This window comes from Callospermophilus lateralis, chromosome 3, assembly GCF_048772815.1.
Source record: "Callospermophilus lateralis isolate mCalLat2 chromosome 3, mCalLat2.hap1, whole genome shotgun sequence".
NCBI lineage: Eukaryota > Metazoa > Chordata > Mammalia > Rodentia > Sciuridae > Callospermophilus > Callospermophilus lateralis.
In genome coordinates this window covers 13681791-13695489 of record NC_135307.1, presented here as the reverse complement: position 1 = coordinate 13695489, position 13699 = coordinate 13681791, and the positions used below count along the sequence as shown (strand labels likewise).

Here is a 13699-nt window from a genome sequence, read left to right as displayed (position 1 = left end):
GGAGGGTGTGAAGGTCCCTAACCTCTAATCCATCCCCCACAAAGAAGCTACCGAGGGGCCCTGCCACCGGTCATGTCATTAGCCCACAAAAGACACACCACAGACCCAGGGCTTTAGGGGCTGTGTGCCAGGAACCAGGAACAGCATCCCAAGAGAAGATGCACAGGCCCGGAGAGCCTGGGTTTGATCCTCTTCACTGCACGTTATAGCTCCTCTGGGCCTCAGTTTTCCCATGGGTCAGGGAGGAGTTGAGGGTGCTGGGGTTTTCCTCTGGGCTCCCATCTGCCCCTGGCCTCTCCTGGGCTGCGACAGGGGCCCTCACTGACCCCGTGTATCTTCTTCCCTTGGCAGGCTCTGTACATGTTCTACGCCTTGGCCATCGTGTGCGACGACTTCTTTGTGCCGTCCCTAGAGAAGATCTGTGAGGTACATGGGAGGGACAGGGGTGAGGACACATGGCATGTGAAGGACAGGGTGAGGAGGCTGGGGAACGCTCTGGTGGTAAAGACTGACACTCTAAGCAGCTGGTGTTGGTCCCATGGTGACGCTTCTCTGCAGCCACTCAATCGGTGTTGGCCGAGGGCACCCTCTTCCGGCTCTTGGCGGAAGCTGCTACTGTAGGATGTCGGGCTCCTGGGTGGCCACGCGTGTGTCCCACCTGGCAGGCAAGGGTGCCCAGTGCTGCCCATTCCCTGCAGGTGGCAGGTCACAGTGGGGATCTGCGCCCGTGGAGGCCCCTGGGGGTGCCGTGCTGCTATGACGGTGGCAGGAGGGAACATGGCTATTAGGAGCAGGCACTTGCCCACAACGTCCCCCGCTGCTGGGCACAGCTTGGGCACACAGAGCAGGGAGCGGCAGAGCCTTTTCTGTGAACCCCTCCTCTTTGATGGTGGCCGGGCCTCCACCTTGGGGGTCAGCACTGTGGCTCCAGCCTGTGTCAGGCCCAAAGCTCTGACCCTCTGAGGACCCCCGGCAGCTGGTCAGTGAGGAGGGGCGTGGCCCAGGGCTGGCGTGGTGGCCCCAGAGCCCAGGATCGCAGAGGCTCCTTGGGAGGGATACTTAAGCCCCAGCCCTGCCTTCTGCATCCAGGTGACCCTCCACAGCCAGAGCGTGGCTTCCCCACACAGAGTGGGCCTTGGAGAGCCCCCAGCTGGTCTGGTGTCAGCTCAATCCCGGGGACAGGGCCTCTGTGAGCGGGTTGACGGGAAGGCTCACCACGGAAAGCGTGTCTCCTGAACGCGAGACCAGGCTGTGGGGCAGGGCCCTAGGTGCCGACCCCCACCTTCTCGGACAGGGCCTCGGTGACGGTGTCTAGACTGTGGGCTCTGGGTGGGCTCCACACATGCCCCACCCTGCTCTAGATGACACAGGCCAGTCTCGCTCTCAGGCTGCAGCAGGGCGGGTGGCCGTGGGCACCGCAGAGCCTCCCTGTGTAATCCACGATTCAATAACAGAGTCTAACGGGGTCGGCTGGCTCTGGGGGGTGCCAGAGCTTCATCCAGGGGGCAGTTCTCAGGGGCCTTGGGGATGAGCAGAAAGCGGATGGCGGGATGGGAGAGGGGGCTCGTGTCCTGAGGCCTGGCAGAGCATGGAGGCGTACGCTTGGACACAGGGAGGAGAGGCTGCCAGCCAGGAGCTGGGCTCCCCAGCACATGTCCCTGGAGCTCCCTGGCTTCTATGTCCTCGTGACGTCCAGCAGCCTGCGTCCCACTCTGAGGGCCTGTGGTCCCTTCTGTTTCAGAAACTCCATCTGAGCGAGGACGTGGCAGGAGCCACCTTCATGGCCGCAGGGAGCTCCACGCCAGAGCTGTTCGCCTCGGTCATTGGTGAGGAACCCCTGGCAGCCCGCAAGGCGGGGTCCACAGGGCTCTGGCGCCCAGAGCAGTGGGGTCGCATGTTAGCTCTGAGCCGTGTTCTCATCTGTCAATCCCGAGACAGAAGCGGGGGACAGAAGGTAGATTAGGTTGGTGGCCTTAGGGGAGCTGGTGGGCATGGGGTTGACCCATTAGGGAGGTTTAACCAACCCTACAATTAGATTGTGGCTTTGGCTGCACAATTCTCTAATTGGGCCAGGTCAACAAATCCTATGGCCTGTGGATTACACCCCAATAAAGCCCCTCACAAAGCGGGGAGCAGTCGGAGCCGCTGATCCGGGCCTCCTCCCCCCATCAGGTTCCCCATTCCCGCTGACGTCCAGGTGCTGTGGGGGGGTGGGAAGGACCTGCTCCCCCGGCAGCCACGCAGCCAGGCCTGGGCTCTTTCCTTCCTAGGTGTCTTCATCACCCACGGCGACGTCGGGGTGGGGACCATCGTGGGCTCCGCCGTGTTCAACATCCTGTGTATTATTGGAGTGTGTGGACTCTTTGCTGGCCAGGTGGGTGGCTTGGAGCCCGTCAGCTTCCCGGGTTCCCTCTCCTCCGACACTCTGGGGCCTGGGTCGCACAGGGTCAGCCACCGTGGCCAGTCCAAGGCCGAGCTTTCCTTTGACAACCGCCACCATGTAAGGAGTGCCTCCTGTAGCCTGGCCCTGAGAGATTCCGGAACCATCTGGCCTCCTGCAGGCCTGAGGCTGGCTTCCTGTTGACACCCCATTCAGTGTCCTCAGAGTCCTGGAGGGACGTTAGCCTTGACCTTGGAGAGGCAGGCCATGCTGCTACCTCTGAGGAGCAGGGGGAGGTTAGCCAACCCTGAGCGCATGCCCTGGCTCCCATCTCCTCCCCAAGTGTGAGAGAGGGCCGGGGCCCCGGGAGGATCCCGGGGCATGTCCTTGCACCTGCCAGGGGCCTGGGAAGCTCTTCCCTGCCTCCAGCCCGGAGCTGAGGCCCTGTGCTCGGCAGGTGGTGCGTCTGACGTGGTGGGCCGTGTGCCGGGACTCCGTGTACTACACCTTGTCTGTCATTGTGCTCATCGCGGTGAGTCCCCCTCCTGCCCCAGGTGTGGGCTGGTCAGGCTCCTGCAGAGACACAGACCCCTGTCCCTGACTCAGCGATGGCAGGTGCCACCTCTCCCTGTCCTCACACCCTACCCATGTGCCTCCCTCCCCCGAAACCTCATGTCGGACACTCTGCTACTGAGAGACCTTGGAAAAGCCGGAGCACGTGTCCAGTGGTCCCTGCGGGGGACTCAGGCCCTGCACTCCACTGAGCCCTTCTCCCTGCTGGGGCAGACCCCGTGCTAGGGAGCAGAGTCTCTGGTTTTAGAGCGAGCAAGAGAGAGAGGGCCACCTGAAAGCAGAGAGGACAGGTGGGAGCTGGGGGAAGGAGGAAGAGGCACGGGAGCCCAGACAGGGTCCCTGGGGCCTCCAGTCTGGCCTCTTCCCTGTGAGGCTGGGTGACATCATGGCACATGACAGCGAGGCATCGTGCCAAGGAGCAAGTCCTCTGCAGGACAGTTTCCACCCAGAGCTCTGACGTGGTGGGAGGGCAGGTGTGCGGCACACCTGGATCTTGGCACGACAGTTTGCCCCTCGCCTTACCTAGAGCGGACTCCACCTGGCTGCTGGGCCCTGTATCAGTTGTCCGTTGCTCTGAAATTTCTCCCAAACTCAGCAGCTAAGTATTTTCAGGGCTGGGTTGTGTCCCCGCGGTAGAGCGCTCACCTCACATGTGTGAGGCGCTGGGTTCCATCCTCAGCACCATGTAAAAAATAAATTAATTAAATAAATAAGACAAGGGTATTGTGTCCATCTACCACTTAAACAAACAAACAAACAAAAAAACCCCAGCAACTATTTAAATCTCCTGATCTGAGAGCAGCTTAGCTGGGGCCTGGGGGCCAGGGTCCCTCACCAGCCTGCCTCCCATGGAGCCTCCCACGGGCCGCTTCCCCCAGAGCAGGGCAGCAGGCCCAGCGTGAAAGCCCCAGTTTTCTTGTAGCCCAGTCTCAGAAGCGGCACCCCACCACTTCTGCCACATTCTGTCAGAGGCCCCCAGGTCCAGCCCACGCTCAAGGGGAGCGTGAATATAGAGCAGTGGGATCCTTGGGGCCGTCTTAGGGGCTGTCTGCCACAGCCCGGGATGAAATTGATAGGCAAAACGATCTACCTACACACAAGTTAAGGAAAAAAAAAACAGTCTCTGTAGTGCCCTGACTGTACACAAAGGAGAACAGAAGGGATTCCTTGTGAAAGGACGCAGCTTCCCATAGGCAAATGTCTTGGCATGAAGGTTCTAGAAGAGCCAGGCGCCCCATACAGAGCAGCTCTGGGCCCTTCAATGACAGTGGCAGGCTGAAGGGCCACCAGCATCACGGTGTTCCCCAAACAAGGGATGGTTCCAACCCAGTTCTGAAGAGCGCCCTTCAGTTCCCAGGACAGTGAACTCACCAGCAAACTCAATATTTACCAAAAAACCATTGAAAATGACTTTAATTAGTAAAAATAAAGATTTATAAGCTCAAGGCGCAGGTCCCTGGTTTTTTTCAGTTGCTAGAACATCCGTCAGGACATTTCAGACATGCCAAATAGGAAAGCTTGACCCCGTAGACCTGTATCCCGTGGTTCATGCCCCTGTCCTCCCTGGCCTCCCTCCCTGACCTCCACTGCCCCTGCATGCCAGTAGCCCTCCTTCAGGTTCCTGTAATGTCCCCAGACTCCTCGGGACATAGTCCCATCCTCCCCTTCTGTTGAGGGCCCTTTCCTCAGCGCCCCGAGTTCAGAAGGCTCGGGATTGTGCCTGGCTGGGGTGGCCTCCTCAGAAATGGCTTCCTGAAGCTGGTCCTGTGGGTGCTGCCCACCGTGAGGGCTGGGAGAGGTAGTACAGTGGGCCCAAGTCCAGGCAACAGCCTCCAGCCTCTCCTGCCACCATACGTAGGGACCTTTGTGTCCCCAGGATCAGTTATGTGGGAGCAGCCTATCCACTTCCTCTCCACATGGGGCCATGCTGGGGGGTCTCAGGAGCGCCCCCTCCCACCACAGAAGCAGTATGCACTTGTGCCAGGGACTCTGGGTGGGGAGGGCCTTGTTGGGTGTATTAATCTGGGTTTTCCAGAGAAGCATGACGGATAGGAGACAAGGAAATGGGTGGGTGAGAGGTGGAGGAGCGGAGATCAATTACGCTGTTAGCTCAGGTGGTTACAGAGGTTGAGAGGCCCACCATAGGCCATCTGTAAGCGAGAGGCCCAGGTGGGTGGGTCAGTCCTAGACCAACACCCGAGAATCTAGGGGGCCACTACTGTGAGTCCTGGAGTCCAAAATCCCGGGGAAGCTGGAGTTCCGGTCCCTAGAGGAAGGGGAAGGGTACCCCAGCTCTGAGAGAGGGAGGGGTGAGGTGAGCCGACAAGTGCAGATTCACCCGCTTCTGCCTTCTGTTCTCTCCAGTCCTTAGCTGATGAAGTGGTGCCCGCCATGCTGGTGAGAGTGGACCTTCCTTACGCAGTCCACTAACCCCAAGGCCAGTCTCTTCCAGAAACACCCTCACAGACATACCTAGAAATAATATTGTACCAATCTGTGTGTTCCTCAACCCAGGCCAGTTAACACCTAAAATCAGCCTCTACCAGGAGCAATGTCATTGTCCCCATTGTCACCCCTCAGCTGCCTTCAAAGTACACAAGCTGAACCTCCCCCTTGGAATTCCCAAAGGGGCCACTCTATTTTTTTCAGATAATGCCCCACCCTGCCACACACACCCTAGGTGTAGACATGGAGGTAGATTTTGGTCTTTGAAGTTCCATGATTTTAGCAATTATTTTGATGAGGACGGGGACTCCTGCCAGGTCAGCCCCAGCAGCTTTAGAGAAGTACGGGCCACTTGTCCTGAGAGAGCCACACGAAGCTGGGCCACATGAGACAGCCCACCGCTGGCCCAGGTTCCAGCTGAGGAAGGGTCACCTGCTATAGTGAGCAGCAGAGAAGCGGAGCCTGCTTCCTGTAAAGCAGGTCACAGGCCAGTAGGGGGTGGTCCTGGGTGTGTAGGGGTCTGCGATGTTTTTTCATTTGGAATAAATATGTCCCCTTGGCTCCTTTTGCCTTCCAGTTCATATACGATGAAGAAATTGTGTGGTAAGTCTTTAAAAATCTATGTTTCTTTGGGGGGTTTTCTCTTGTTTTTGTTGGTTTCCTGTGTCCTTGGTGGTTGGATTCCCTGAACCATTCCTAGAATTACTTCCACAAACCTGAGCTTGTTAGACTCTGAACGTCGAAGGTATCGTGCCGAGCAATCTTGCCTTTGTGTTTTCAAAGTGAGAAAGGTGTTTCCCCCGATATGTCCACACGACGGATATCAAAATAGATCATAAACTAAAAGAACCGCAGTGTGGTGGCTTGCACGAGGATGAGCTCGGGCCGACGTGGGAGACGTTACTGGCCTAGGTCTGGGGTGGGATGTGACAGAGGTGTCACGGCAGCGAGTTAGGGCTGGCGCCTAATGGCCAGTCCCCATGACCTCCCTCCCTCTCACCTCAGTGAATTCAAATCTTACTATAAAAAGCAGAATTTTAAAAAGAACTCAGAAGAAAATATTGGGACTCCTCTTTGTGACATGGAGGCAGGAATGATTCCTTCGTTAAGACACGTAAGGCACAAACTCCCAAGGGACAGGTGGAGACCTCCCCTCCATGCCACAGGCACCGTGCCTCCTGGGGCAGAGCCGTGCCCTTCGCTGGCTCCTCGACGTGATTCAGAGTCTGCACGCTGCAGGTGTCTGTTTTAGGGAATGTCCCCAGATGGTCAGCCTCGGGGTGTCCGCTTCCTGACGAGAGCAGCTGTGTGCTGTGGGCCTGGAGAAAGCAGGTGCTGGTCCCTCCCTGGCCCCACCCCACCATGCAGTGGAGCCTCCCCACTGCTGGGTCTCGTTTTGCTCAAGTGTGGAAGGAGCTGGGCAGGTGGCTGGGTGGTCCGCAAGTCCCCTTCTGGCTCTGTTGGCCTGTGGACTCCCTGTTAGCAAAGGAAGTTCCCCAGATGACTGCAGCCTATGCCCAGCTCACAGAGGACTATGGCTTCCCGGGGGCTTGTGGTCAGAGGTTCAAAACCCACCCAGCCCCGCTCCCCCGGGGTTGGACCATTTCTAAAGAGCAATGAGGGAACATCCCAGGCTGACTCCCCACTACTCCATCACATGCCCAGTGGGGGCCCCGGAGGCTCTAGCGCCCTGCCCCACCCCTTCCCTGGGGACTTGGTCCCTTCTGCCTGTACCCCAGTTCTTCGGGTCCCTGACCAGACTCTCGAGTGACCACAGGTTCTCAGAGTGGAATCCAGGCCCCTGCCTCCCTGCGGTGGCCGCCCCACCCTCCTCCTTCCTGGTGGCTTCCCGTGGGGCTCGGCTGGGTCCTGTGTTTGAAATGAACCCCCCTCAGCCTTCGCTGATCCATCACCAAGAGGACTCCCCCGGCCGGCAGCCTCAGGCAGGCCCATCCCACCTGTGTGCCGAGTCCTGGGATGGGCCCTGGGATGGGACTGGAAGGACACACTGCTCCCTGGCCTGCCCCAGCCGTCCCGTCCCTGGGTCCCCAGGCCATGGCCTCCGGGTTCTAACCGCGCTCTCCTCTCTCTCTCTGAGGTGGGAAGGCTTGGTGCTGATCGTCTTGTACGGGTTTTACATTCTGATCATGAAGTAAGCACCCTCCTCCTCCTTGGGCTGTGGGCACCCCCTTCCACGTCCTGCTCCCACCTTTGATCAGAGCAGGGGACAGTCATTCGGGTTTCTCTTCTTCCTCACACCTCTATGGGTCAATGAATCCTCACACTGATATGAAATACCCTCCATGCTCTGTGAGAATGGGAGATAAACTGTCACCCTGCAGGAGTCTCCTCGTGTGGCTCTTCAGCAAGGAGCCAGCCTGGGGGACCTGGGGATGGTGAGAGATTCCTCTCTCGGGGGATGGCACTGCTACCTCCGAGTGACGCAGCCCATGTGAGCAAGAGTCACTGCTGGGGAAGAGGGACAGGTGTGGCCGTGCCTCTTGAGCCTGACCCATGGGCTGGGCTGGAAGTCCTTTATCAGGGCAGGTTGGTCATGTCCAGCTGCAGGACTCAGTCGTTTTCTTGGGTCTCTGACCCGCCAGGAAGCCCCCAGCGCAACAGGAGCAGGTGCCGCAGCCCGCACACTGTTCCAAGGTTCCTGCTGGGAATGGCTGTCAGTTTGGGTGAAGCCCCTCCCGGGCTGCCCGCCTTGGCCAGCGCTGTGCTGACCACAGCAGATGCCCCCACCTGGTCAGTGGGAGTCCCTGTGCTGCTCTGACCTCCCGTCCTCCGCGACCTCCAGGTACAACGTGAAGATGCAGGCCTTTTTCACAACCAAACAAAAGAGCATTGCCAACGGCAACCCGGTCAGCAACGAGCTGGAAGATGGTAATGACTTCTATGACGGTAGCTATGATGACCCCTCGGTGCCATTGCTGAGGAAAGGTAAGGCTGAGCAGACAGGAGCCAGAAGCTGGCCATGGAAGCCACTCTCTCTCCTCACACACACGCACGCACACTCCCCCGATACGGTCACCCTTTTACCTTTGGTCACATGTACCCTCAGTGAGAAGGGACGGTCTGGGTTTGAGACGTGGTCCAGACATCTGTCTGCATAGGTGGGAGAAGGGTGGAGGGACGATGTACCAGGAAAGAGAAAGCCGAGAGGGACAGCGTGGATTTCCCGGCAGCAGGTGGAGGCCGCTTTGGCTTTTCCGAAGAGCCACAGTGTCTCCGACAGTGTCAGGGCCTGTGACAGGAAGCTGAGCGCTGCGGGGACGAGGCTGGTCCTCCCTGGGGTTTCTGCAGTGCCAGGCCCAGGCCTGCAGGAGTCTGTCCAGGGACAGTTGCCCAGAGGAAGAGCAAGGCTGGGAAAAGGGCCCCTGGCCCGCCCTAGAGAGCCCTGAGGAGTCCGCGGGCAGCAGCCTGGTCACCTCTGCTCATGTTGGACTCCCCTCTTTCCTGGAGTGTAGGGGTTCTGGACATCCGGATCCAGCCGGAGGCTCACTCTGCCCCGCTCCAGAACAGCATTTGAGCCTGATGGTTGTCACCATTAGTATCTGGAGAGGCAAGGGCTCAGCGGCCCCCTGTGGTTGCCCCTGGGTGTTGAAGGCCGCCTTAGCCAGGCGCCAGAGCCCTGCCCACCCGAGGGTCTGCCCCTCCCTCTCCGTGGGTGTTTCATGAATGCCCAGAAGGATGTCCCCGGGGAAGCCCATCTCACAGACATGTCCTCAGAGGGGCAGGACCATATAGGCCACTGTTGGGGATTTCAGCTCCACCGTCACAGTGGCTCTGAGCTGCCCATCACAGGTCCCAAGGTCTGGTGGGACAGAGGCTGGCCCCTGCCCAGCACATACATGGTGATTGATTCCTGGTCCCCTGGAGAAGAGAAGCACCACATGGAGGGTCACTCAGACCAGCAGAACATGCCCACTTCCCCAGGTGCCAGTCCCCAGAGCTGCCTACTGTCCCAGGGGCTGGCAGAGTAGGCCGCCCCCATGCCCTGTGAGAGGCACCCCTAGTTTGCAGTGGGAGAATTCAGCTTCTCACCTCCCAGGAGATCTGTCACCCCCACACGCGGCACCTCTGGGAGCTCAGCCATGACGTTTTGACCACTTCTGGTCTGCAGCAGAAGGGCTTCCCCATAATTTTATCTCCCCCAAGTCTCTTTAAGTCCAGGGTAATTTCTAGAAAATTGGAGACTGTTCATGAGTCTGCCCTCAATCCCTGGGGAGCAGGGAGGACCAGGTCTCACTCTGGCCGTCAGTAAGGGCAAGGGCATGAGGTCCCGGAGGTGGGGGTCCAAGGCGCAGGCCTGCACTCCTGGAGCTGGAGACGTAGACCCTGGGGTGTCTTAGCCCGAGTCTTTGCTGCCCATGAAAGGCTCCCCGAGGACCCTGTGTGGGGTGCCACTGTGCGCTGTCCCCTGAATAGACCTGACCAAACCGGGGGTGGGAGTCCCCGGTGACCGCAGGGCGACTGAGGATTCCAAGGACCACCGGCTGGTGGATTCTCTCAGGAAGTCCTCTTGGCCTGGTAGCTCCGTGGTAGAGCATGGGCTAGTGCGTGCAAGGTGCCAGTCCCCAGAGCTGCCTACAGTCCCTGAGGCTGGCAGTGTAGACCGCCCTCCATGCCCTGTGAGAGGCACCCCTTGTTCACAGTGGGAGATTCCATCCCCAGCTTGGATTCCATCCCCAGCCCTGCAGCAAGCAAGCAAGCCCCTACTCTCTCAACCCTGACTTGGCTTTTCTCAGCGGAGCGTTTCCCACGTAAAATCAAAACTTAAAAGACCCAGCCTCACGGGGGACCTTTTCCCCACCACTCTTGCAAACACCTTTATGCACTTGAGTGTTTTCGGGGGTCCTAGCTCAGCCTAGTGGATCAGTGTCCTGGCTGGTTTTCAGGTGACCTTGCTCACAGCCTGACAGCCAGGGCCACCTGCCCATCGGCTGCCATGCCATAGCAAGCCAGCCTGCTCAGAGAACTCACAAGGGGACCTTCCAGGCTGCCCCGGCCCTGGGCACAACTTGGGATTGGAGCAGGAGGGGAGGGGCGATACCTGTGCTTCTGATCTGCCGAGAAAACAGGCCATAATGAAGTCGCCTTTGGGGCAACTTGGACGTGCCACGGCATGCTCTCACTTGATGGGTGGCACCAGGACAAAGTGTCCCAGGAAGCAGGGGTCATGGCTCCTGTCTCCTGAAGCTCCATAGTCTCCCTCCTTCTGAGTCCCATCCCTCTCCAAGTGGCGCCTGGGGCGGGGCTGCTTCTGCAGCAGGGAGCCCGGAGCCAGCGGTGTTCTGTGGCCGCCCCAAGATCGAGGGTCCCCGTGGAGGGAGCCTGCTACTAACACCTTCCTTCAAATAACCCCCTGGCATCTCCGCCACCATCAAGATGCCGCCCCAGGCTCCACCGCACGCTAATCACCTCTGCCAATCTGTTGGCCTCTGCTCCCTAACTCTCCTGAACTGTAAGTAACCCGCTGTCACCCCCCAGTAACACGTGCATCTAAACAACCATTAAAACCACGTTGCACGCCTCTTGGAGGTCAGTGTCCGTGGCACCCCGATGGGCCTCCGGCTGATTTCTAACCACACGCCTCCTGTCTGCTGAGCCTTGCTGCCTCTGTGTGTGTGTGTGTGCATGGTGTGTGTGTGGGGGGGGGTTGTGCGTTTCTGTGCCATTAACTCCTGCAAGACGGTGCTTCCTGGACCTGCCCCCTGGTTACCCTGTTACTTGCGAAGGACATGGTGGGATCTGGTACCTGGTGCAGTGTGACAGCTGCCCATTTTCATAGCCCCTCAGAGGGGACAGTGCGGGCTTCTTCCACGTGCTGTGCTCCTGAGCGGCTCGGTTACTAGGCCCTCCCAGGGATCTGGAGCCCAGGGTCTATCCCCCAGGATACTAGCACCGAGCATATCTGAGAAGGTGTCAAGGGACAAGTCCAGGTCTGGGGAGCTCTGGTCAGCTCCTGAGTGGAAGGAAAGGGCCGGAGAGAGAGGGCATATAGGGTTCGCCCGAGACACTGGGCTGGCCAGCAGCTCCTCCCACCAGCCTCTGGGCCAGGTCCAGGGTCCGGGATCCCCATCCTCGACTTCGCAGCTTCCCTGCGGGAAACAAGGTTAGAAGCGTCCCCTGCCAGTCTGTAAAGTTTCACCCGAGCAGGGAGAAGACAGGGGAGGAAGGCCCTGCCACAGTTATGGTGGGGGTGTGATGAGCACCCAGGTTATAGGCCAGAGCCACCTTCACAGCCATCGAAGGTTCTGTGGTCAACACTTGTGCTTTGATTTTATACGTCAGGGCCCTCTTCGTGCAAAGTATGTGAAGAAAGGAAAGTAGACAGGCTCTGAGACCTGTCTACTGCAGGTGGACGTCCCTGGTGAGGCTTAGTGGGGCCTGAAAGACCCTTGCACTTGCCCCAGGCTGGCCCCAGAGGACAGGGAGATGGGCATCCATGGATGAAGGGGCCAGATGCAGAGGACTGCCCAAGAGCACCTCTGCAGGCCCCGCTGAGCGCCGTCAGACATGCCAGGTGGCTCTTTGGGAATCAGTGGCCCACGTTGACTAATGGGAGGAGCTGCAGCCAGGCCCCCAGACTTCCAGGTGCCGGACATCAGCCCCAGGAAGCCCTCGGGGCAAGAGGGAGCCCGTGGCCCCGGCACCTGGCTGCCGTCCTCTGGGAGCTCAGCACTCACCCTGGTGTTGTGTCCATAGTGAAGGAGAAGCCGCAGTACGGCAAGAACCCCGTGGTGATGGTGGACGAGATCCTGAGCTCCAGCCCCCCCAAGTTCAACTTCCCCGAGGCGGGTCTGCGCATCATGATCACCAACAAGTTTGGGCCCAGGACCCGGCTGCGCATGGCCAGCAGGATCATCATCAATGAGGTGAATCCCCTGGACAGGGACAGGGACAGGAGGGAAGCCCTGGGGCCTCCAGAGGCCCGAATCGTCCACAGGCAGCAAAGGGTCCCTTCAGCCATCCAAGCCAGCCCTGGGCACTTCAGGGATAAATGCAAAACCATTTTTAAAAAGTATTAATTAACCAGTATTTCAGAAACAACAGGCGTGTGTCTGGCCGGTATCTGGCTGGCCGGCGTCTTCAGTCTTTGCTCTCTGTGTGCGCGTGGGAACTCGGGTCCTTATTCGGAGGCAGTGGCGGGGCCTGTGATGAGCACCCAGGTTATGGGCCAGAGCCACCTTCACAGCCATCGAAGGTTCTGTGGTCAACCACGTGGCCCTCTCCGAGCAAAGTATGTTAAGAAAGGAAAACACTGTGCCAAGCTTTGAATCATTTTGATCCAAAGGAGTAAAATTCGTATGGATGACATTGTAGCGAATCCTGCCCACTTTTCTTAAGACAAGAATCCTATCGTCTGTGTACTGGGGGGCCTGTTAACCAACCAGTTTGGGGATTTGGGTTTGTAGCATTTTTTTTATGGCCTCTGTAGGCAGGAACATCACAGGTCTTGATGAGCAGGTGAATACTGGTTATCCTACCCCACGGTTAGAAGCCACTGGGAATGTTCTTTCCCTGAACCGGGGTTAGTCAGCGTGGGGACCAGAGAGTCTGGGCTCGGGAGGAGGGAATCCGGAGTTTTAATCTCACCTTGGCCACTAACTCAATCTCCCTGGGCCTCAGTTTCTCTGTCTGGGCTGTTGGACAGGCGGAGTCCAGCTCTGAAGATTCAGGGGTACACACTGGCAGGACACACCTGCTGCGGAAGCCGTGATTTCTGGGACCCACTGTGGCATGGCAGGGGGAGAATAAGAACCCCAGGTGCCCAGTTCAAAATTGATTATTAAGACCCTCTGGGCTCGTTTTTTCTTCTGTCATTTTAATTCCACAATGTCACAGAGAGGTTTGCAAAGCTCAGATCATTCAGTGGCAGCAGTGCCTATGACACGGAGGGAGGGGACACAGGGGGTCCTTGTTTGCAGAGGCTGGGTACTCAGGGCACGGGGAAGGCGGGCTTTCTCCAAGGCTGTTCCTGGACTTTCTGTCCTGGCCAAAGCCACTGAGATGAGCTACCAAGGGCCCAGAAGTTCGCGCACCCCTGGTGTCCCCTGCCTCTTGTGAACCAGCCTGTCTGGTCACCGCCTCCTTCACCCCACAGGGCTGCACCCGAGGCTGACCATTTCTAGTAAAAGTAGCCAGTTTACTGGGCGCCTGCTCCGTGCCGGGAAGATGCTGGACAGTTTTCCTGCGTTAGAGCTTTGATCCTCCCACCGACCATCACCGGGGCACTGGATGGTTCCCGGGTGTCTGTCGGGTGAAGTCATTAACCAAACCACACGACTAGAG

General features: G+C 58.6%; 1 protein-coding gene across 2 annotated transcripts in view; it reads left to right on the top strand.

The window, feature by feature from the left end:
- Slc24a4 (solute carrier family 24 member 4) overlaps positions 1-13699 on the top strand; it is a 125562-nt gene that overhangs the window by 85347 nt on the left and 26516 nt on the right. Inside the window, exons 4-11 of one of the 2 annotated variants that reach the window (XM_076848011.2) lie at positions 352-426; positions 1742-1826; positions 2271-2374; positions 2838-2912; positions 5976-6001; positions 7497-7550; positions 8202-8287; positions 12113-12282. In XM_076848011.2, coding sequence (XP_076704126.2) covers positions 352-426; positions 1742-1826; positions 2271-2374; positions 2838-2912; positions 5976-6001; positions 7497-7550; positions 8202-8287; positions 12113-12282 — 675 coding nt within the window. Of the gene's footprint in view, positions 1-351; positions 427-1741; positions 1827-2270; positions 2375-2837; positions 2913-5975; positions 6002-7496; positions 7551-8201; positions 8345-12112; positions 12283-13699 lie in introns of both variants that reach the window. The other variant, XM_076848009.2, reaches the window with a different exon arrangement.